The 21,679-nt window shown below is 34.0% G+C and overlaps 3 protein-coding genes across 10 annotated transcripts; 1 reads left to right on the forward strand and 2 right to left on the reverse strand.

Moving 5' to 3' along the window:
• Positions 1-2,744: 2,744 nt before the first annotated feature.
• LOC108331792 (DEAD-box ATP-dependent RNA helicase 17) lies at positions 2,745-11,017 on the reverse strand. Of its 3 annotated transcripts, none has more exons than XM_017566725.2 (10): positions 10,847-11,017; positions 10,687-10,759; positions 10,493-10,602; positions 9,553-9,696; positions 7,203-7,311; positions 6,463-6,815; positions 6,299-6,372; positions 5,628-5,929; positions 4,568-4,814; positions 2,745-3,313 (listed from the first exon to the last, which is right to left on the reverse strand). In XM_017566725.2, exons 1-10 carry the CDS (start codon positions 10,968-10,970, stop codon positions 3,053-3,055), a joined length of 1,797 nt encoding a protein of 598 aa, XP_017422214.1. In that variant the 5' UTR covers positions 10,971-11,017; the 3' UTR covers positions 2,745-3,052. The 3 variants fall into 3 exon arrangements, with proteins under 3 accessions (XP_017422214.1, XP_052731681.1, XP_017422215.1); XM_052875721.1 differs by having other exon boundaries at positions 9,553-9,658; positions 10,847-10,915; XM_017566726.2 differs by lacking the exons at positions 10,493-10,602; positions 10,687-10,759; positions 10,847-11,017 and adding an exon at positions 10,161-10,406.
• Positions 11,018-11,077: 60 nt separating this feature from the next.
• Positions 11,078-13,529, forward strand: LOC108331794 (uncharacterized). Of its 3 annotated transcripts, none has more exons than XM_017566728.2 (7): positions 11,078-11,404; positions 11,491-11,584; positions 12,045-12,163; positions 12,305-12,391; positions 12,599-12,691; positions 12,852-12,909; positions 13,188-13,529. In XM_017566728.2, the coding sequence occupies exons 1-6, from the start codon at positions 11,093-11,095 to the stop codon at positions 12,906-12,908; spliced, it is 762 nt and encodes a 253-aa protein (XP_017422217.1). In that variant the 5' UTR covers positions 11,078-11,092; the 3' UTR covers position 12,909; positions 13,188-13,529. The 3 variants fall into 3 exon arrangements, with proteins under 3 accessions (XP_017422217.1, XP_017422216.1, XP_052731682.1); XM_017566727.2 differs by having other exon boundaries at positions 13,229-13,529; XM_052875722.1 differs by having other exon boundaries at positions 13,234-13,529.
• A 653-nt stretch (positions 13,530-14,182) lies between these two features.
• LOC108331753 (C-type lectin receptor-like tyrosine-protein kinase At1g52310) lies at positions 14,183-20,842 on the reverse strand. 4 transcript variants are annotated; one of them, XM_052875725.1, is made up of 7 exons: positions 20,356-20,842; positions 20,142-20,248; positions 19,323-19,510; positions 18,991-19,045; positions 17,365-17,793; positions 16,601-17,165; positions 14,183-14,975 (listed from the first exon to the last, which is right to left on the reverse strand). In XM_052875725.1, exons 3-7 carry the CDS (start codon positions 19,437-19,439, stop codon positions 14,450-14,452), a joined length of 1,692 nt encoding a protein of 563 aa, XP_052731685.1. In that variant the 5' UTR covers positions 19,440-19,510; positions 20,142-20,248; positions 20,356-20,842; the 3' UTR covers positions 14,183-14,449. The 4 variants fall into 4 exon arrangements, with proteins under 4 accessions (XP_052731685.1, XP_052731684.1, XP_052731686.1 ...); XM_052875724.1 differs by having other exon boundaries at positions 20,109-20,248; XM_052875726.1 differs by lacking the exon at positions 20,356-20,842 and having other exon boundaries at positions 20,109-20,258.
• Positions 20,843-21,679: the final 837 nt, after the last annotated feature.

The following is a 21,679-nucleotide window of genomic DNA, read 5'->3' on the forward strand; positions in this document are numbered from 1 at the left end:
TGAATTTTTATGGTTTCTCTCCTGTTCATCCATGGTTTCTTTCGCTGTTATCTCTTTTAACTTCCCTTCTGTCACAATTGTGTTTGACCCGTCCATATATGTTTTTTCTTCTTGGAAAACATGACTTTTGTCAGTTTATTTATAGTCGTGGTTACTCTTCAACAACGACCTCTTTATCTAACGGATGTCAACAATGCAATCCTTAACGGCGATTTGCAAGAAGAGATTTACATGGAACAACCTCTCAAATTTATTGCTTAGGGAGAGTCTTTTGGGTTGGTATTTCGTTTTATATGTCGTCTTCGCAAATCATTAACAATTTGGTGTCACTCGATTGTAGAAATAGATGTTTTCACTAAGTCTATTGATTATATTAGTATCAAGCTTAGTACATACCATTATAATGAGGGAAGTGTAAGATATAATATGTTTATTTTATCTTTAGTTAGTTTGTTATTATGTTTTATTTATATTCTGGGCTTAACCTAGATTTCTTCTATTATAAATAAAGGACCCTATGTGTATATTCAACACAAGGGAGATTGATTATATACATAGTTTTCATTATATTCAACTAAGCCCAAAATATAAATAAGAAAAAATAACAAACTAACTAAAGATAAAAAATAAAGATAATATATGTACCAAGTTTGTTACTATTATAATTCACAAAGACTCCCTTGAAAACCAAATATGGGAGCTTGCTCCATATAAATTTCTTCTAACAAATTGTCATTGAGGAATGCATTGTTGACATCTAGTAGATAAAGAGGTCATTGTTGAACAGCCACCACGACTATAAATAAACTAAAAAAAACATCTTTGCCACGGGAGAAAAAACATACATGAACGGGTCAAACGCAATAATGACAAAAGGGAGGTTATAAGAGACAATAGCAAAAGAAGCCATGGATAAACAGGAGAGAAACCTTAAAAATCATAGATTTTCCAATCAAGGCACCTAAAAAAACGAAAAAGAAAAAGCAACGTCGACGCTCCGAATAGTTGCCTAAGATAATACAAGAAGTGTGATCACGCACGACGAACGTAGACAGAAAAAAAAACGGCATCGACGGTCTGAATCATTGCCTAATAGGAGACGAGACATGTCACCACGCACGACGAAAAAGAAAGCATACCCACAACTTTAAAAGGCGTTGGGACTGCGTAAGAGCTCTGATGAAGGCGTTGTTGATGACACGGTGGTCACCTGGCCAAGACAATCAAAACTGTGTGATTGTCGATCGAAACTGAAACTCTAGTAATGGCAGTGGTAGACGACGATAATAGACAATGACACCGCTGATAGCGGTAAATGGTGTTGTCGTCGACAGCAATGAATGTAGTGACAGAGACAACAACGTTTTTCTCAAAAGATTCTAACTATAAATATCATGTTAAATATAATGAAAACTATCTATAAAATTAATCTTTCTTGTGTTAAATATACACATTGGATCCTCTATTTATAATAGAAAAAAATATGAACTAAGACTAAAATACAAATAAGAAGTAATAACAACTACTAAAAATAAAATAACAACTACCAAAAATAAAAGTTAAAGAAAAGATAAAGATAATATATAATATTGTATATAATATTAACTTAAGAATTTATATATAAAGTTGATTTTATAGTTATCTTGTTAATTGTTTTATTTTATTGATTATATAATAATTCATTTATAAAATTAATACTATTTAAATGAGATGTTAAAAAGTACACCAATATGGCATAACTTAATTTTGATCAGTTATTTAATTACAAACAACTATATAATAGTGAGCTTGTTTATTTTACCTTATTTATAACAGTAGATTGACTTTTCTTAATTATTTTATAAATCATGTCAGCAATAATGCGTTACTAATGACAATAATTTCTTCCGTCAGATTTATAATAAAATTAAGCTCGGCATTGAAACAGCTTAGAAAACAATTCTTGTTCATATAATCCTAAAGTGTCCTAAAGTTCTTAATCTATTGAAAATTTAATAAATTAATTTATAATAAATAAGAACTGGTTGTTTTATGACTCTTTGGTTTGTCAACTTTTATATTTTTCTGATATAAAAAGAACTTTCAGATTTTAATGAAAAAACTTAGTCTTGAATTTTCTATTGAAAATATTAAATTGGTTCTTGAAAATTTGAAACATAAAAATTGTTTATATTTATATTTTATAATTATTTTGCTTTCAATTTTTTTGGTTAAAAATCTTTATTCCACAAAGATTTTATTTCTGTAAAATGAAAAGGGAAGAGATGCAGTATTTAATATTCCCGAAGTAGTTAGACGTTATATAACTATCAGAATAGCTTCAAAAATTTAAAGGATAACCAGTTATATTAAAAATAGCTTTAACATATATACAATTTATAACTATCTAATTTCAATGTATTAAATAATATAAGTATTCTTTAAAATATTAGAAAAGCCAAATCCTTAAATTAATAGGAACAATGATTACTTTTAAAATTTTCTACGAGGAAATAAATTAGATGACATTAAAAATATAAATATATATAAATATAAATATAAACATATATATATAAATATAAATATAAATATAAACATATATATATATATATATATATATATATATATATCTATATATATATATATATATATATATATATTTAGGAACTTCTCACTCAAAACCTTGTCCCATTACACCAAACATTGGAAGAGATGATGCGCAATTACGTGGAGTTTCTTGCATCAACAATTTCATAATGGAAATCTGATCTGAAAAATGGATTAAAATATATATCAAAATAAAAACAGATTTTAAAAAATGAATCTTTAATGGATCAAAACAGACCAAAATTAGAGCAGTTTGATACAACCAGATTTTTTGCCCACCCGTAATTCTGGCATCTGGGTTGAATTGAACGATAGAAATTTGGGCAACAGAAATGAACAGAACCGTAGACCTTCATACTATCTCAGGTCTCTTGGAAACCCCATTGTTTTGACACAATGACCGGATCCTTTGGATCCATCCATATCATTTGTCACCTTGTTTTGTTAAAACTTGTATCAGCCACTCTCATGGTCTGCGTTCTGTCACACTCCCAACTTTTCTCTTTTTTGACACCCCAGTTTTCCTCTCAAATCTCTTTCTCTTCTTAGCTTGCTTTTGGAATGACTGTCCAACTAAAGAAGGTTGCTGTTTCAATGCAAAGCTTTTTGCTACGTGCCCCAAGTGAAGTTTCTTGATCATAAATATTCTTTTCAACTCACCACGATGTGCTGTGTATGCACGAACCCAAGAGCAAAATGCTTTCTTAGCAAGTTTATCTACCTCGGCCTGAAAAGGACAAGGCAAAAAATGGTTTACGAATACACAGAAGCATCAAAGAATCCCTTTCATGTAAGATTTTAGCTAAATCTTACGGAATATAACAGCTACCAAAATTGAAGACTTGAGGGGGATAAATATTATTATTCTCGTTACATCTTTGATTTAGTGCATGCTTGACTAATAATTTAGCACAAGGATTATCGCACATAAGAGAACCATTATTCCATTCCTTATTTTTATATTATAAACATTCCGTAAGCTTTAATTAAATAGGAGGTAATCCTTGACTTCCAACAAGACTATAACTTTCTATGCTCAATTTTTTCTAAATTTTAAAGATAACAAACTTGGGGGCAATTGTCTCTTTAATATATTTGGAAGTGTAACTCCTGGGTAAGGAATGGGAATCGACAAACAGAGGGAAGGTCAAATCCACAAGCTTGTTGGCTACTTCGCTCTTGTTTTCCAAGAATCAAGGGTAAACGAATCATTCACAATGCAAAAACATAAAACCAAGAGATATATGTAAAAACCGCAAGTAGCATGTAACATAACTCAAATAATCAAATCCAAAAAGCTTTTTTCACACCATGTACAATTAAAACTGCTCATAAATTTAGTTATCAGTATTATGTACAACAATAACCAAGTCTTAACCAACTAGTTGGAGTTGGCTATACGGACTGAAGCCATTAAGCTCAATTTTTCTTTTTTTTGAAACCACTAGTGCCAGTCCAGTGGTGGGGGGCCTTGGGTAATACCGTGCATGAGATTACAGGTTCTAACCTCAATGCATTGACCTCGCCCCTTTTAATCGGATGATCCTCTATTTGATCCAACTTACTGCAGGAGTCTTTATTGTTCTACTTATAGTAAGATGGGGAATAAAGAGGTAAAAAAACCTTAATTGGAATATTTGAGGAAAAGGGGGAGAACTCTCAAATCTATAGCATCTTCCCACCCTTGAATTTTGGGGTTAATTTTAACAGGAAGATTTAAAAAGGTTAAAAAAATTCCCTTTATTTCCGCCCTCAGCATCCAGCACAACCCCCCCTCCTGCACTTGAGGGCCTAATTTTCCAAACAAATCTATACGGCATTTTATTTTTATCGTCAGTAGTTTGTAAGTTCTATAGCTTAGTAGAAAACTAAACCACCATGAAATGTTTTGTTTTCCAAGTTAAGGATTACAAAGTTAAGACTAGATTAAATAAGGACACAACAAGGTGCAGATTTCAATGAGATCAGCAATGAAATTCACCTTCGACATGATGAAAGCTTCAAGTGCCTTCTGGAGACAAAGGACCCAGGGATGTGAATCTAAGAACACTGATTTCTTTGTGTAGTTCTTTTGTCCATATAGTGGAAAACTATCCAACACTTTGAGGATAGGATACTCTGTGAGTGAGACACCATGTTTTTCCAAGTCCTGTAAATAGTCTATCTCAACTGGTTGCAGAAATAGCAACGACTCTCCTTTTTCACCCAGTCGGGCAGTTCTACCAACCCTGCATTAGGAATTCATGACAAATCAGAAATAAGATATAGCATTTCAATTATAAAGAAAGATTGCAAATAATCATAATGGAATAACTGGGAAGATGCTCTATTTGCTCATGATTGGACATGTAAAACCCAAAACATAATTTTATGCTTTGGGGAAAAAAACCTTTAAATTTTGTTATAAAACAATTGTGGCATAAAGCAAGTGAAAACCATGCTTAAAAGCATTACAAGAAGCATTTTACATTTTCAATTTTATATTGGTCCTTGCTAGCTTATTTTTCGTCAATGTTTTAATACAATAATAATTATAGTTTGAGTGCCTATTACGCTTAAGAGGCTGAGGCATTATAACACCCTAAAAAAATTATGAACCAAGGTATTAGAATGACATCAGGAAAACAAACGATGGAAGAGTTCTAAAATTATTTTTTTACATTAATGAATCGTATAATTCAACTTGGTTTCATATTATTTTATGTTGTTGATCTCCAAGCCATAAAATTTATCGGCTTTGATGTGTAATTTTCAGGTTAAACGATGTATGAACGTTTAGACAATTACCCCTCATCAATTAAAAGAAAATTTTCAATGTTTATATTTGCTAATACTCTTTTTATGCAACTCAAACTACTTGTTGAGCTTTATAGCACCATTTTTCCCTATTATTGCTCGTATTTGTTAATACAATCTCAAAAAACATACAGGTCATATAAACAGGTTAAAGCATGTTAATGAATATAACACAATATGAACACCTCCCCCTTCCCGCAAATAAATCAAACAAAAATAACTCAAACGTGAAAATTGGCAGATACCTATGAACATATTCCGTAGCTTCTCCAGGAGAATCATATTGTATGATGCATCTAACCTTTGGAAAATCCAGGCCTCTAGCAGAAACATCACTAGACAAAAGCAAAGCAGATTTCTCAGTTTTAAAGGTCTGAAAACTGGTTCTCCGGTCCTCCTGCACCATATTACCATGTAACCGAAAAATTTTGCATCCAAGAAACTTCTGTCGGGTCCCTTCTGCTTGTGAATAGGATGAAAATTGAAATTCACTCAACAGTGAATAGTGAAAATCTACTGCATCGCATGTTGAAAAGAATACAACAACCTGTCGAATCATAATGTCACTTACTATGTATAAAATTTTGAATTTGTAAGAACTTTCATAAGTGGAAAGACAGATGCAGATTCATTCATGATGAATATAAGTTCCAGTCCCATAACCCAAAATAACATGGATTCTGGTAAATTTCTTAATGACATATTGCCATATAGATGAGATATTTTTGTTCTTGCTCTTTATGTGCATTTTTATTACAGCATTAGACCAAAATATTATTCAAAGTTCATGCCATCATATACCTATTTACAAACAATAATTAACCATTCAAAATTTACTAAATAAGAAACCATCTCAGAAATAGATTCAAGGAATAAAGACAACAAAAAAGGGGTGGAGATTAAAGTGAAGCTTTACCTTTTGCGAAGGTTCCCTTTCAAAGAGATGCTTTATAATTGAAAGAAGTACAGGTAGTCGTGAACCGCAAGGCACTGCATAGTAATCCAACTAGAAATTCAAGATCTTAAAATAGCATCTAAAATTAGAAAGCTTACTGAAGAAATTTCTAATTTATCACATACCTTTCATGTATCTCTGAATCAACTGTACAGGAACTTTGTAATCTCCAACTGTTGGCATTTTACTGGAATACTGGTCTTCATTATCTCCATCAGATTCTGAATGGTCATTGCTTACAGCTGTTGAAATTTGTGCTATTTTCTTATCATCAAGACCAACCATCACTGGATTGTCTAGACTAATTTTAGCAAGGTGGTTCACTTTCTCGTTTAAGGTGGCAGATAAAAGCAAATTCTGTCTTTGAATTTTAGAGTTTCTTGTAACTGTATTCTTTGGGTCATCATGCATTGTTTTCCTTGAACCTAAAAGATCTAGTATTTCCTCTATATCTTTTCCAAATCCTAATTCCAAAATCCTGGAAAAAAAATATGATACATTAATTCATTAGTGAAACAATATAAAACAATGAAAACAATCCATCCAGAAATAAGTATCATATTGACTTTTGTTATGATAATTGTTGTAACTAAATAATCACTTAGTAACAGAAAAAACGGATCACAGTTGTTTTCATTACTATGTATAAAAAGATTATTGAATAAGAAAGAAATAGACAATCGAATTAGATTGTATTTTGTTTCGATCAATAATCTCAGAATGTTTCTGTAATATACATTCCTGTGTTTGAATTCTTCGAGTGTTTCCTACAATACGGGTTTTATACAACAAATATCATAACAACTTTGCAGTATGAAATATAAGTTGATTTATGTGATAGCAATACAATTGACGAAAACCATACCGATCAGCTTCATCAAAAATTATCCAGCGCAGATTTAAGTGCAAGAATGATGTTGTGTTCTTCAAGTGATCTAGAAGACGCCCAGGAGTTGCTATAAGAATTGATATGCCTGAAAAGGAAACAAAAAGGTTATAAATATGATCAAGTAAGTACTAAAAGTCTTACTTAAGTTTCAGATACAAGAAAGAACATGTTACGTACCTGAGTACGTAAACTAGCCAAATACAACCTTTCACTCTCTCTCACACGGAATAGAACAATAAACGAATAATATTTGATGAATGAATCTCTTTTATTGATGGTAATATCTGAATAAACAAGGATAAACAATAATTGGGAGCATAACCTCCTTCAATTACTTTGAGAGCATAACCTCCCTCACAAGACAATAATGTCTGTCACAAAACTCAATAATCAAAAGCCTGTCCTTTAACCCTGGACTCTAACCTTATTTATATTAATTAATTCCCGCTCATCTCTTATTAAATATTCCTCTAGAATATATCTGCATTTAATATAAATATCCTTATATTTAATATTTAATATAAATATCCCTATATTTAATATAAATATCTCTCCGTATATTATTCTAGTATATATCCTTAATTATAAATATCTTATATTGAATATTTCCCTAAATATATATTTATTTACTCTAATTAACTTATACTATATTTATTTACTCTAATTAACTTATACTAAATATTCTTTCTGCTCATATACTTTCCAACCCTTATTATTACCCCTACCTTAGGTCGTAACATTACACCCCGCTGCAAAACAACCTTGTCCTCAAGGTTGGAAACAGGGAGCTGGACCTCATGGCTCCTCATCAATTCATGTCTGGAGGTTCGGGTGGTGGTAAAACCTTCTCTAATGTCTTCCATTCTTCATCCAGCATTCTGGTTACCACTTCTCCTAAATCATAAGCCCTGAGGGAATGGTTTTCAATGTCTTTCAGTACTTCACGTCGCGCTCTTCCTTCTGCCAGTGTACCAAACACTACAAGCCCCCTGTTCTTTTTGTCGGCCCATCTCTTCACAGACTCCATTGTTCTCTCCAGGGTATTGATTCTTCCATTTGCCCTTCCTTCCAAAGCCTTCATCCTTCCTTCCAATACTAGACCGTTTGGTTCAGGTAGTTTTCTCACGCTCGGTTCTGGCCGTCTCCTCCCGTTTGGCTCGGTAAGTCCTCTCTCTATAGGTTCCGTCCGTTCTTTCACATTCGGATCCAGCAGTCTGCTATCGTTCGGTTCTGGTTCGGATCCGTTAGTCCACTATCGTTTGGTTCCAGCAGTCCCTTCCCATTTGGAGCTTGGACTTCATGGCGTATTCCACTCAACTCTGCCTTCAACCTCCTTAGGGAGAACTCCATGTTCTTTATTCTCTGCTCCATGCTCTCCAGTTTCCCTTCAACTGCATTTATTCTTCCCTCCATGATGTCTTTCACTCGTCTCTATTAGGATCCGGCAGTTTCCTCCCTTGACGATCCGACAGTTTCCTCCCTTGACGATCCGGCAGTTTCCTCCCTTGACGATCCGGCAGGTCGGACCAATTGTTACGTACCTGAGTACGTAAACTAGCCAAATACAACCTTTCACTCTCTCTCACACGGAATAGAACAATAAACGAATAATATTTGATGAATGAATCTCTTTTATTGATGGTAATATCTGAATAAACAAGGATAAACAATAATTGGGAGCATAACCTCCTTCAATTACTTTGAGAGCATAACCTCCCTCACAAGACAATAATGTCTGTCACAAAACTCAATAATCAAAAGCCTGTCCTTTAACCCTGGACTCTAACCTTATTTATATTAATTAATTCCCGCTCATCTCTTATTAAATATTCCTCTAGAATATATCTGCATTTAATATAAATATCCTTATATTTAATATTTAATATAAATATCCCTATATTTAATATAAATATCTCTCCGTATATTATTCTAGTATATATCCTTAATTATAAATATCTTATATTGAATATTTCCCTAAATATATATTTATTTACTCTAATTAACTTATACTATATTTATTTACTCTAATTAACTTATACTAAATATTCTTTTTGCTCATATACTTTCCAACCCTTATTATTACCCCTACCTTAGGTCGTAACAGAACACCTCCAAAGCTCTTTGTAATCATGACATAGCTTTTCTTTTATGTACAATTTTTTTCTTTTGAACATAAAAAAATACTGTAAATATCCTATATTTTCTTCCTTAACAATTTCATCCCCATCATTTTCAAGATTTTTTGTTGAACAACTAGAAAACAAACTTAAATGACTGTTGAAAAGTGGGTATATATGATGAATACAAATGATGACACGATTTTTACCTTTGCGCAGCCTGGCTTTCTCCTTTGATCTATTTTCTCCACCCATAATATATCCTGGAACAATCCAATGAAATCGATGCAATAACTTCTGAAGAATTTCATAAACCTGCAAACATAGCTCACGCGTCGGTACAAGAACCAACGCTATTGCCGATAGCACAATTAAATTTATAATTAATACAAGCTTAACTTGCCATAACAATAAGCAAAATAATATGTTTAGACACTATAAAACAGTTAAATTGATATGTTAAACAATACTTTCAGGAACAAAGTTTGATATATGTTTTCAAGATGCACTATTTCAATATTATACATTATAGAAAATAATGTGTCTTCACTTAACAGCTTAAGGCTGTACACAGTTGTTATTTGACATATAATCAAGAGTTCAATCCCTTCTATTCTTATACTAATGAAAGAAAACGTTAATAATAAACTCGTGATGAATAAAATTGTTGAGAATTGGTCTTTGATAGAGCCCAATGATACCATACAATCTATATACCTAACACCACCCAGTAAAATAAGGATTTTGTCACTGCTTGTAAGGTCACGTTGGTATGTACGTTATCGATGCTTCAATATTAAAAAGGGGTTTAGCATACCTAACTGCTTATGTTTTTCCTTTTTGGGGGAGTTGATCACTGAAGTTCCAACTTTCACTCTCACCATCCCCCTCCTCTATAAAATTCATGCGAAGCCATGGGATTCGAAAACAAATCCAAAGTAACTCGACAAAATAACAAAGCTAATGTCAAAATTAAGTATTACTTCCATTATCTTATAAGTTATCACTACTTCAAGATGAACTATAAGTAGGATATATATTCACCATCCTCAAATGATAAAACTGATCAAAATGTGCTGGCCATTTAGCAAAAAAATAATAATAATTACACAAAGGAACTAAATCATTCAAAACAAAAACAAAACGCACCAAATGTTCCATCAGAGCGCTGAATCCGATTTTCGTAACCCTGCAAGAGATGAACAATCGGAGCAAGATACGCAGCAGTCTTCCCCGTGCCCGTTGCAGCATTCACCAGTCTATAATTCTTAATTAAAGAACCCAATTATGGATTTTCAATAAAAAATCTCAGCAAGAAACACCAAAAACTAAGAAAAGGATACGCATGACGCCCAGAGAGAATAACAGGAATCGCTTGAGCTTGTACCAGCGTCGGAACTTCGAACCCCAACCTCTCTGTAAACAATCAAAAATTAAAAATCAAATTGTGTCACTCTCTATAGAACCAACCAAGAATAAATAACCACAAAAAAAAAAAAATACCATGAAGTTGTTCACACAAATTGGAATCAAGGCCAAGGCTGGAGAAGGAGCATGAAGCAAAAACGTTGTCGTTGCTGCCATTACCCTCGTTTTTCACTCCCTGACTAAGCTTCTTCACCCCCATTATTTCTTCTCTTGATCCATTCTGAGCGAAAGGGTTTACGAGGTTTTATCATTTTGGGCCGACTTTTTTGGGCCGATCCCTTGGAGGCCCATCAGTGTGAAATAATATATGGCAAGTGCTGAATGGGCTTGTTGGCGAGGGCCATTATGGGAACGGCGGAGGAGGTGGTGGAAATAGAGAGTTTGGAGAAGAGTTTGTTGGAGGAGAATGAGCGCGAGACGGAGGCGGTGCTCTATGCGGCGTCGTTCCGGGAGATGGAACACAGATTCGTGAAGTATCAAACAGTGCAGTGGGTGCTTTACTCCGTGTTGTTGATTCTGGCATGGGGCATTGGATTTCTCATGTTGCTTTATCTACCAGTGAGAAGGTTCATACTGAGGAAGGATATTCGTTCTAGAACCCTCTATCTCACTCCAAACGCCATTGTTTACAAGGCAATCTCTCCCTCTCTCGTGTTGCTTTATCGTTATTTATTTTTTGAGAAATCAAAATTTCGTGAATATGTGGTTGTGTAGCTCAGATTACGAGGCCGGTGCCATTTCCGTGTTTTGGAGTGCTGAAGAAGGAGAAGCACGTTTTGCTGCACTCTGTGGCAGATGTTGTGGTTGAACAAGGTGCAGATTGTTCATTTTTCTTATGTATTATTGTGCTTTGATTTGCAAAAGAGTGGGATGAAATGTAATGAAAAAAAAATGATGTTAAAATTAAAATACATCGAATGAGTAAAGTGTTTTTTTCTCATCCCGTTTAACTATGATTAATGGTTTAGATTTATGATTCTTATTTAACCCGGTGTTCTCGCTAGAGTTGGAGACAAGCCTTGTGGAAACACTTGATCATTAAGAGATGAGAATTATAATTCTGGTCTCGGTCTTCTTTTGACATTGAACTAGATTAATCATGTATGACCGTTTCTGATAGGATTACTATTATTTATTCTTCCGTTCAGTTGACACTATATGTTGTGATTGGTTTCATTTCTTGTTTTTCTATTAAGCTTTCCAATATCCAGTAATGGTTTTATGGTCGTATGGTTTCAATTTTTAGTTCGTGATTTATTGTCTCTATTCATAGGATACTTGCAATCACTTTTTGGCGTCTATTCTCTTAGAGTTGAAAATGTTGGAGTTAGAAGGCCACCCAGTGATGATGTTAAAATCGAGGGGGTTGCGAACCCAAATGCTTTCAGGAAGGTATCCTTCTTTTAAAGACATATCCAAAATCTAAAACCGTTTCTACTTAGAAATTTCTCGTTGCTCTCGTCTTCCGCATCAAGTTGATTGATAGCATGGGTTATGTGGAACTGCTCTTTGCAATGCTTCCATTCTTTTCAGGCAGTTATGATGCGTCTATCAAATATGAGAAATGAGGTTATGTCGAGGCAGGTTTCTACATTTGAAGATGTTCCAAACCATCTGATGGTAAGTCATCGCTGTGCCAGATTGGGAATAAATTTTTTAAAAATTTTCTACTTTTTCTTTTTGTCTCTTTTTCTTCTGGGGAAGTGGGTGACCGATAGTGTTAAGTCATTGACAGGTAAACCTTTATATTGCTTAGCACTCATTGCTCATGTTGCTTACCTATTGTCTCTATCTATCTCACCTTTTATTGTTTTCTGTAACTTCCAGATGTCTACATCGAAGTCATTGAAACATGATTATAAACCTTCTCGGGAGCAGCTACTAATGCAGAAACTAGAGGAAGTTGGAAGCTCTGTCAAGGTAGAATATGTACAAGAGATGTTGAATTGTTATTTAATTAATGGCACCGAGGATGGGAAGAAACACGAATTTTAATAATTCCCGAGATTGAAATAGAATAAAAAATTACGAATTGATTCTTTTCTTTTCGCTAAGAACCCAGGTATGTTGTTTATTGCAGAGAATACAATCTTTATTTGAAGAGCAACAATCCCAAACAACAGAATCCATAGATTGAGGTTAGTGAATTTTATGTAAAAAAAAAATCCTGTGTTGTTTGCATGTATTCGGCTTTACATTCAAGTGCTTGTCCACTTTGATATATAAAAGCAATATTAAAGAGACGCACATAGCTAGAGGAAAATTGATACAAATATTTAGATCAAAATCAATTTTCAAGCCAGATAAGGATGGAATTTTTTCCAGATACCAGCATATAATTTGGTAATTCTTTATTATGCATATGCTGACTTTGCCTGTGTTGTATACGTATGTTAATTTTCCATTGGACACACAGGTGCGGTGATATTGTAACTAACGATCAATATCTCTTTCCAGGGCAGTTTTCAGTTTCAATAAATATTAGTGCTACTTTGTTGACAGCCCCTAGAAGTGTATGTTTGACGCCACCTGCAAAATTGTAGCTATTTATTTTGTTAGTTTGTATCCCGTAGCTCTCAAATTTGCCTCTTTAAACAACAAAAATTGTACATCTTGATCGTTATGCGGCTTGAAGGCTTGAAGGTGTCTCGAAATGAATACGTTTCAAATGTTCTATGTCTGTTGATTATTTCAGATGTAATACTTTTCTCCCGTTTTATTTTCATGTAATGCAGAGTGAGAAGCTTTTTGTATTGTACTAGTAGTATCCTTTGTTTAGAATCTTGTTAAAATATTAAGTAACGTGATTTTTGTTAAACTTCTTATGTTTAGTTTAACTTTAAAAAATTAACTTTAGATTTGGAATTGTTTTCTACTTTCTAGAATCACATCAAATTACATTAATTTAAAGTGATATTTCTTTTGTTTAGTTCATGTTAACATCTCTATATTTGGTAAAATGGCACACTACATTAATTGAGTTTGTACAAATAATAAGCAAGCAAAATTATATTTATAACGTTTTTTTTTTCATAGTTGAACATGTCTTTTTTTCAGGTATTTTAGTTTTTTAATTTCATAATTTTAGATAAAATTAACTATATAGTATACTAACTTTTAAAATCGTTTTTTTAAATAGAAACTCAACATGAATTATCTCATTTAGCATCGTTCACCCTTTCCACTCAATAAAACAGAGTATTAATATTTATGACATTACGGTAGACAAATAAAACAGATATCAGATGAAAAATAAGTGGAGATAATAAATAAATAGTAATGAGTTGTACAAATTTTTAATTTATTTCTTTTCTTTTTTCTCTTCTCAACAAACACGACTTTCTTTTCCTTCCTTTGACAATGAATCAAATAAAATTAGTACTAAAATAAATTCTTTATGAAAAGAATCACTTGTTGAAGAATCACTTCTATGCTCAAACAATTCTTCAATAGTACAGTTCAATTAATAGTACAATTACACCTGCGTGTATAAAAATTCAAATATTGTTTCGCACAATTTGCCTCTTCTAACCCTAGTTCCCACTTGATTTAACAAAAAGCTAATTTCGATCCCAAAGAAGGGGAAGTTAAAGTACATAAATATCTGTTACATGTATTAGCACAAAAAGCCTCCACTTGTAAGTTATAAATACAGAAATTTGAGGTCAAGATTAGCTTTTACTTTGCAGGTGGTTGGGCAATTTGTTGCAGCTGGTGAACAACATGAGACATTCTAGGGCGCATAGAAGGAACATGCTGCGTGCAGGAATAAACAAGGTCAACCACCTTTTGGATGGTACTAGCCTCAGGGATAATGCTAGAAGAGGATGAAGTTATATGAGGATCCAAGAGTTCGTGGTAGCGATGAACTTGCACAAGAGGTGTTGCCCACTCAAAGATACTCTGCCAACCAACAGAATCAACTGCCTGTGTAGGTCTACGTCCACTTACTATTTCAAGTAGTAGGACGCCAAAACTATATACGTCACTCTTTGTTGTAAACTCGTTTCTATACACAAACTCTGGAGCAAGATATCCGTAAGTTCCACCTGCCATGACAGTTCTCTCATGCATTACTTCGTACGGCACAATCTTGGACAGACCAACACCCATCAGGCGTGCTCCAAACTCCTCATCCAGGAGTACATTGCTTGCACGTATATCTCGATGCACCACTTGTGGCTTAACCTTGTCATGCAGAAACCTGTTGAAATAGGGAGGTGGGCCGCAATTATACATTAATCAATCTATCATTTAAGTTCAAAATACTGCAGAGTATGGAACATTTAATTTATTTATTTATTTATTTACTTTTAGTCGGCAAATCAAGTTTGGAACAAACTCAAGAGGAATAGTTTTGTAGAGTGAATGGAATTATAATTACCGTTATGAAAAAACTCAACAAACATTCATATGGTTCCCCGGACATGGGTTTCAAATTATTTCCTCCTATCTTTCTTCATCCCTTCCCACCACCCATTCTTCTTGATAGGTAGATAACGGCCTACTTACCCTTGGCATGATTTTACAAGCTAACTAACATAGCATATTTAGAGACTAAAAAGCCATCGGGTTTCTTTTGTTATATCCTCCTATAAAGCACACAAGGCATTGAAGAGTTTGCATAATGAAGGTAAACATAATCCACTACACTGGACCAATATAGGACAGCAACAATGAAATGAAGCAACGTTATATAACTAACCAGGAAAAAGTCCTTGAAGATTGATGCTAAAGGAGTGAAATCTTTCATAAATGATCTTACAAGGCTCAGGAAATGTAATTTTTTATATAATATAATAAATAAACATTAGAAAAGAAGATAATATTTAAAACATCTTCAAAAATCTCAATTGATACAGTCTAGTGCTGGACAAGGAAACTGTAGATAGCCCATAACGCAAACGAAAACTGAAACCTAACCGGCAATTAAAAAAACACATTAATTATTTCCTCTTTTCTAGATGGATCAGGATCCTCTAATGATAACTAGTGACATGAGGACATAATATAAGACAGATGCAATGCAAGATTAGTGGATCCAACACAAACAACAATGGGCTACGATAATTAGCTCTATATCTCTATCTCCCTCTATGATCATCTAGTGTCAAATAGCATTGTGGGATCCTAGTACATTTACTCTGAAACTCCACCGTCCACGTGAAGTTTTGAGCCAAGTACACCAGCAGAGCATATTTTAATTCATTCAACTCCACCATCCTTTGTAATATTTACTTGGTCAAATGGCGATCCCTATCTTTAGAATGAAAAGAATATTGCTCTCATGCAAAAATAACATTCAAGAACAGGATGGCTGTAGGACTTTAGAGACAGGGAAATCCAGAACATGAAAGTTCTTCACTCAATTTGATAATCAATGAGACCAGTGACATTTAGACATACTAGATGGAACAAACATATCCCGAGTTCTATTCTATTGTTGCTACATTGTAAAGAAAGAATTGAAAAGGACAGTTTAAAAATGAAACACTCTGGTTCCAATTAAAAGGGTGGAACATCAAAGAAAACAGACTGGAAGAAAAATCAATTTCATTTCAATTTGTCCATGCACCAGACACAACAAGTATTAAATTAAATGTTCCCTTATGAAATTTGGAATCTTAAAAGTCATAATACAGTGCATATTACAAAGAATGCACACAAATACAACAGAATAACCTAAATGCCCACATTCATAGCAAAACAATTTGTATCATAAGAAATTTTTTGTTAATTTGAGTGAAATATGCACATGAACAAGGAGTGTGAAAAATTATAGATAAAATGTAGTAAGTTAGCAAAATAAAAAGTATATTTTGAACATACGCAATTCCTTGAGCAAGCGTTGTAGCAATTTTCATCCTCATAGCCCAATCTAAGCTGCGACCTCCCCTAGGTATGTGATGCAGCCATTTATCTAAGGGACCATTAGCTACAAACTCATAAACAATGTAGCGATCACCATGATCATAGCAGCATCCCATCACAGCAACCAGATTGGGATATCGAAGCCTAGCAACCCTGCTAATTTCAGAATAAAACTCCTTTTTCCTCTGAAAACTTGTCCTCTTTAATCTCTTAACTGCAACCCTTGAACCATCTGATAAAACCCCACTGTATGTACCACCAGTCTTGGTATCACCAACAAGACGATTACCTTCACTGAAATTCTTCGTAATTGACCTTAACTCCTCTTTGGTGAAGACTTTCCATGATGGAAGAGAAGCTCCTGGAACAGATATTTTTCTAGACCGCCTTCTTTTCTTTCCCCGCTTATATACAAGAAGCCAAACTACCACTGCTAATGTTGTGGAGAGTATCAATGCACTGACTACTATGAGGATGATAAGGTAATAATCCCTATGGCAGTGCATCCGGTTACACGCTGCATCTATTATAAAAGAAAATGGGTAAACGGTTCAGTCAGAAATGATGATTTAAAAATTCATTAAACGATGCACCTATTTAACATATTTTTTAATAGCAAGAGACTTTTTGGGTGAGGGAATAAAATAGATTTGAAAATATAAATACTGAATCTCTAATGAATGCAAAATGAGAATTGGTAGTGATATACAACAAGAACATACCTATATCAAGTATACACAGAGAAGAGTGAGGATTATCGCATCTCTCACTCACGAGAGAGTTTGAATTATTAGTCATTACTGTGCACAGACTATCTGTATTGTTTCCATGACAGGATAGTCCAGTTCCATTACAATGGGGAGGAACATTTTCCAATGGAAATATGGAGTTATTCCCTGGTGAATTGTCAGACCACATCCACTGATAACCAGTTGTAGTGTTGCGTCTTTGTCCACCAATCCAGCAACTATTCACAGATTCACCACACAGGCTCTGAGCAAATTGTAGCTCCTGAAGTGATGTCAATGAAGCTAAATGTCCACCATACTTACTACAACAGATTTCTGAGTCATTCCAAGATTGAGGCCTCCCAACATGAAGAAAGCATTTGGTCTTGTTAGGGTCCATAACCCAACCAATAGGGCAAGGTACTGCAGAAGGAGAGGAAATAATATAATAATTGAAAACTCAAGCATTACTATTCAAAGTCTATCCAAACAAATTACAAAATTAACTATCCAAATGTGACTATAAGCATCATCAGATGTAATGTATTAGAATTTATATAGAATATATCAAATCATGAATATTAAGTATTACGAATTGTGCACAACAATTCTTATACCATTCATGTAGATAATAGGATGTGAGCATCGATGTTGTCCAAATCAGTAAACTTGCACAATCCTGCAACTTTGGGGGCACTATTGACCAAATTCACATGGCAGAGCAGAGAATCTGCCGATCATTAAATGCTCACAAGTTTGCTTGCAGAAACAGCAGATCATTGCCCATGTTAATCTTGAATGTTGGATGGTCTTGGAATTTTGTTACCCAACTTGGGAAATATGTGTGTGTGTCTGTGTGTGAGTAGACTATTCAGGTTGTCTATTGTAACCCAATTCAAAAATTAGATGTACATCCCATTTGTGCTTAAGGTTCCCAAAATGCACATAGAAACCATCGCTCGTTTCTATTCATAGCTGTCAGCGAGCAGCACTGACGCTGCATCACCAACATCTAAATATAATTGTGCATTTTTAAGAGGATATTACAATCCAAGTTACCATCCCTAAGTTATGATCATGTTACCCCCTTCCTATCAATGATCCACGAGTTTTATAAAATTGATGAGCATGATGAGATGCATCTAGATGCAAACTCACTGATGAGAGAAAACCTTCCAATTAGTTATAATTAGTTGTAATTTGCCTGTGTATTAGTTAGCTTGTTAGTTTTACTTGGGTGCTAACAGCAAATTATTCATGTAAACTACTATTCAGCTAGTAACTAAGTGAACAAAATTGCAACATGTATTTGTTTAACACCTCTGACTTTTCAAGGTCAAGAAAGCATAATTTATTTTCAGTGCTGACCTTGTCTCCTAGGATATCCACTAAATATAACAGAAAATATTACCAGTGAAACTGAGATAATTTAGTGATATTCCTCCAGAGTCGGAGGTATTCAATGACTCTTCATAATCATTGGGGAAAATCTCAAGCATCAATGCTTTTGGATCAGAGAGAGTACAATAATAATAACAATAATTATAGCAACGACAATAATAATAATAATTTCTAAAATAGCAACTACCATCGTTATGTAAGCAATAGAAGAACTCGTACCTTTTGTATCTCTACTGAGAGAACCATCGAAGTATCCACAAGTCTCGTTCAGTGTCTGCAAGCAAGACAAAGCTTCCACAAATCGGTTCACAACATAAAACATTTCTCAAGAAAGAACTATAAAAGGAAAACTTCAGTTACTATTACTATTATTTCTTGAGATTGACCAAACATGAAGTAACACACTCACAGCATTGGAAGCGAGTCCATGAGCAGCAACAGCGAGTAGAGAGAGCAGAAGGAGAAGAAATTGCAGTGCCATGGACTTAGCTTCCATCACAGTAACCTCAAAACCTGGATTCCACTAATGAAGAAACGGGAACATCACATACCGAGAGCGTGCCAGAGTAACAGCAGCAGAAGAAGAAGAAGAGCTGTTCATTTCTTTGCCCTTGAAGTGTGAGAAGTAAAGGAAAGAGGGGAAGGCGTTCCAATTCTGGTTCGTTCATTTCAGCGTTTTGGTGGGTAGGTGTAAATGCAATTAAAGACAGTCACCACTCTGAACGAAGAGGTGTCAGATCTGTTCAAAAGGCACAGGTCAGTCTTTTTCACGTCGCAAAAGCCCAATATGCTAGGCCCATTTTAGTGTAGTCAATTTTCAGCAAGTCCAAACACAAGCTGAAACCCATTCTCAACCTATATTTCCAACATAACATGCCACTTCTTTTAGTTTATTATATAACGAATTTAAACTTAAATTTTTTTATTTTATAAATTAAAACATCCTGTGTGATTAATTATTTATAGCATTTTAAATTTTACTTTAAGAAAATATAATTAGTTTTACAATATAATAAAATTCAGTGGGTATAAGCATATAGTTTAATCGAATAGGACATCAATCATACCAATAAGTTTACATCTCATACGGACACCAACCAATCAAGATCCCTGTAACCCGCCCATTTAACTTAATAATGCATTCTATTACTTATGATTCAGATAAGGTTAAACCCGTTCGAAATTCTCTATTTTCATTACAATTCTATCTTTTAAGTTTTGTCAATTAAACTTTTAATATGGTTAACCTTTTGATGAGCTGGCACGATGACAAGGTAAGTATTTTATACGTGGCGGGAACGTATAGTAAAAAATAAAAAAATAAAGTTTCTGATAACCTAATTCCGCAATCTGTAAGCATTCTGCTTCACCTTGCCACCAGAGCCCCCATTCCTGCTTGATGATCCAAATGGGTATCCAATACCCTCTCTACTCAGCAACAATTGCTATGCTTGGTGGTACCCTTGTTCCATATTACCTTGAAGAGACAACAAATTGGGGTCTTGCGTTAGTGAAGCTAATCTAAGAGAGATTTTGCAATTCTGTTATCAAGAAAATTTAGCCTTTCTTGGAGATGAGGTTTACCCAACAACGGTTGCGGCGCAGCAAGGTGGTGACAGAGAGACTGAAGGCTTTGCAGCGTGGAGTTCTGCCTTGGAGTTCGATTTGGGCGTTTTAGGGTTCGAAGGTGTGTGCAGGTGTGTGCTTAATGGCGGAAGCATGGCGGAATCGCGACTGGGATTTCGCAATAGTAGCGGCACTTTCTGTTTCTGACTTTGGTTGCAGGTGGTGCGCGAGAAGCGTGGTGGCTTGAGAGAGAAAAGTCGCGGCGATTTCGCGATGTTGATGAGGATGGTACGCGAGGAAGATGATGGTGGCCTGAAGCGACGGTGACTCGGACGAGCTCGTGGTGACGGCAGCCTAGGGTCGGATTGCGCGAGAATGATGGTTGCTGTCCGGTTAAGCATAGGGTTTGCTCCCAGTGAAGCCTAGGGTTTGCTGTTGGAGAAGATGACATTGAGGTTGAAGGAGTGATGTGGTAAAACTTGGTCCAGTAGCTCATAAAAAAGTTTAAAAGTTAATTTAACGCTAGGGATCAAATTGATTAAATTTTTTCTAATTGACAAAACTCAAAAATGAGAATGTAACTGGGATAACTCAATAAAAATGGGGACCTTTGAATTCTGAATGAGTTTAACTTTCAAATAATTAATAATTACAATATAATAATATCAATAAAAATGGGGACTTTGAATGAGTTTAACTTTCAAATAATTAATAATTACAATATAATAATTTAAAGGTTGAAAGATTAATTTGGTTTCATATTTAGTTATTTGATTTGTTTTTGTTGTTATATTTACCTTTTACTTAATTGAACTGTAATATTTATTAAATAAATTTATTGTAGAATATGGTTTTGAATCTGAAAAGGATAATTTTATTGGAATTGTGTCGTTTGAGAAGAAGAAATTGAAAATGGAAAAGAGTGTTGAATTTGTCATGACTTCAAAGAAATAAATTATATGAAATAAAAATGAATCATAAACTTATATAGTAGTTAAATTATTAATTAATTTTTTTATTAAACTGATATGTAATCACTTTTTCAACTAAGTTAATATCAAATTAAGATAAAAACACTAAATTCACTTCATTTAATAAATTTTGGTTTTCGATTGATTAAAAAGTAAATATAAAAACAAAATAAAATAAATAAATATAAATATAAGACTAAATTACTAATTGAATTTAATATAATTTTGTGTTATATATAAATATATTCCAGTTAACATGTAAAATTAAGTCAACCAAAACATCCCAAGAGTGATTTATGGAAGACAAGTACAGAGAGGAGAAAGAAATATTAGTTGACGAAGAGCATATTAAAGTGATTCGTGAAGCAGAA

The sequence above is a fragment of the Vigna angularis genome, chromosome 4 (assembly GCF_016808095.1).
Source record: "Vigna angularis cultivar LongXiaoDou No.4 chromosome 4, ASM1680809v1, whole genome shotgun sequence".
NCBI classification, from domain to species: Eukaryota; Viridiplantae; Streptophyta; class Magnoliopsida; order Fabales; family Fabaceae; genus Vigna; species Vigna angularis.

Excerpts from the sequence above, each read along its gene's own strand:
- LOC108331794 (XM_017566728.2), top strand. The coding sequence starts at position 11,093 with ATGGGCTTGTTGGCGAGGGCCATTATGGGAACGGCGGAGGAGGTGGTG. Across the intron at positions 11,585-12,044 it reads AGATGTTGTGGTTGAACAAG|GATACTTGCAATCACTTTTT; the intron begins GTGCAGATTGTT and ends CTCTATTCATAG. Across the intron at positions 12,392-12,598 it reads ATGTTCCAAACCATCTGATG|ATGTCTACATCGAAGTCATT; the intron begins GTAAGTCATCGC and ends TGTAACTTCCAG.
- LOC108331792 (XM_017566725.2), bottom strand. The coding sequence starts at position 10,970 with ATGGGGGTGAAGAAGCTTAGTCAGGGAGTGAAAAACGAGGGTAATGGC. Across the intron at positions 9,697-10,492 it reads GCGCTCTGATGGAACATTTG|CGTTGGTTCTTGTACCGACG; the intron begins GTGCGTTTTGTT and ends TATCGGCAATAG. Across the intron at positions 4,815-5,627 it reads GCTACGGAATATGTTCATAG|GGTTGGTAGAACTGCCCGAC; the intron begins GTATCTGCCAAT and ends TTCCTAATGCAG.
- LOC108331753 (XM_052875725.1), bottom strand. The coding sequence starts at position 19,439 with ATGAACGAACCAGAATTGGAACGCCTTCCCCTCTTTCCTTTACTTCTC. Across the intron at positions 19,046-19,322 it reads GTTACTCTGGCACGCTCTCG|ACACTGAACGAGACTTGTGG; the intron begins GTATGTGATGTT and ends TCTTGCTTGCAG. Across the intron at positions 14,976-16,600 it reads ACGCTTGCTCAAGGAATTGC|GTTTCTGCATGACAAGGTTA; the intron begins GTATGTTCAAAA and ends CTATTTCAACAG.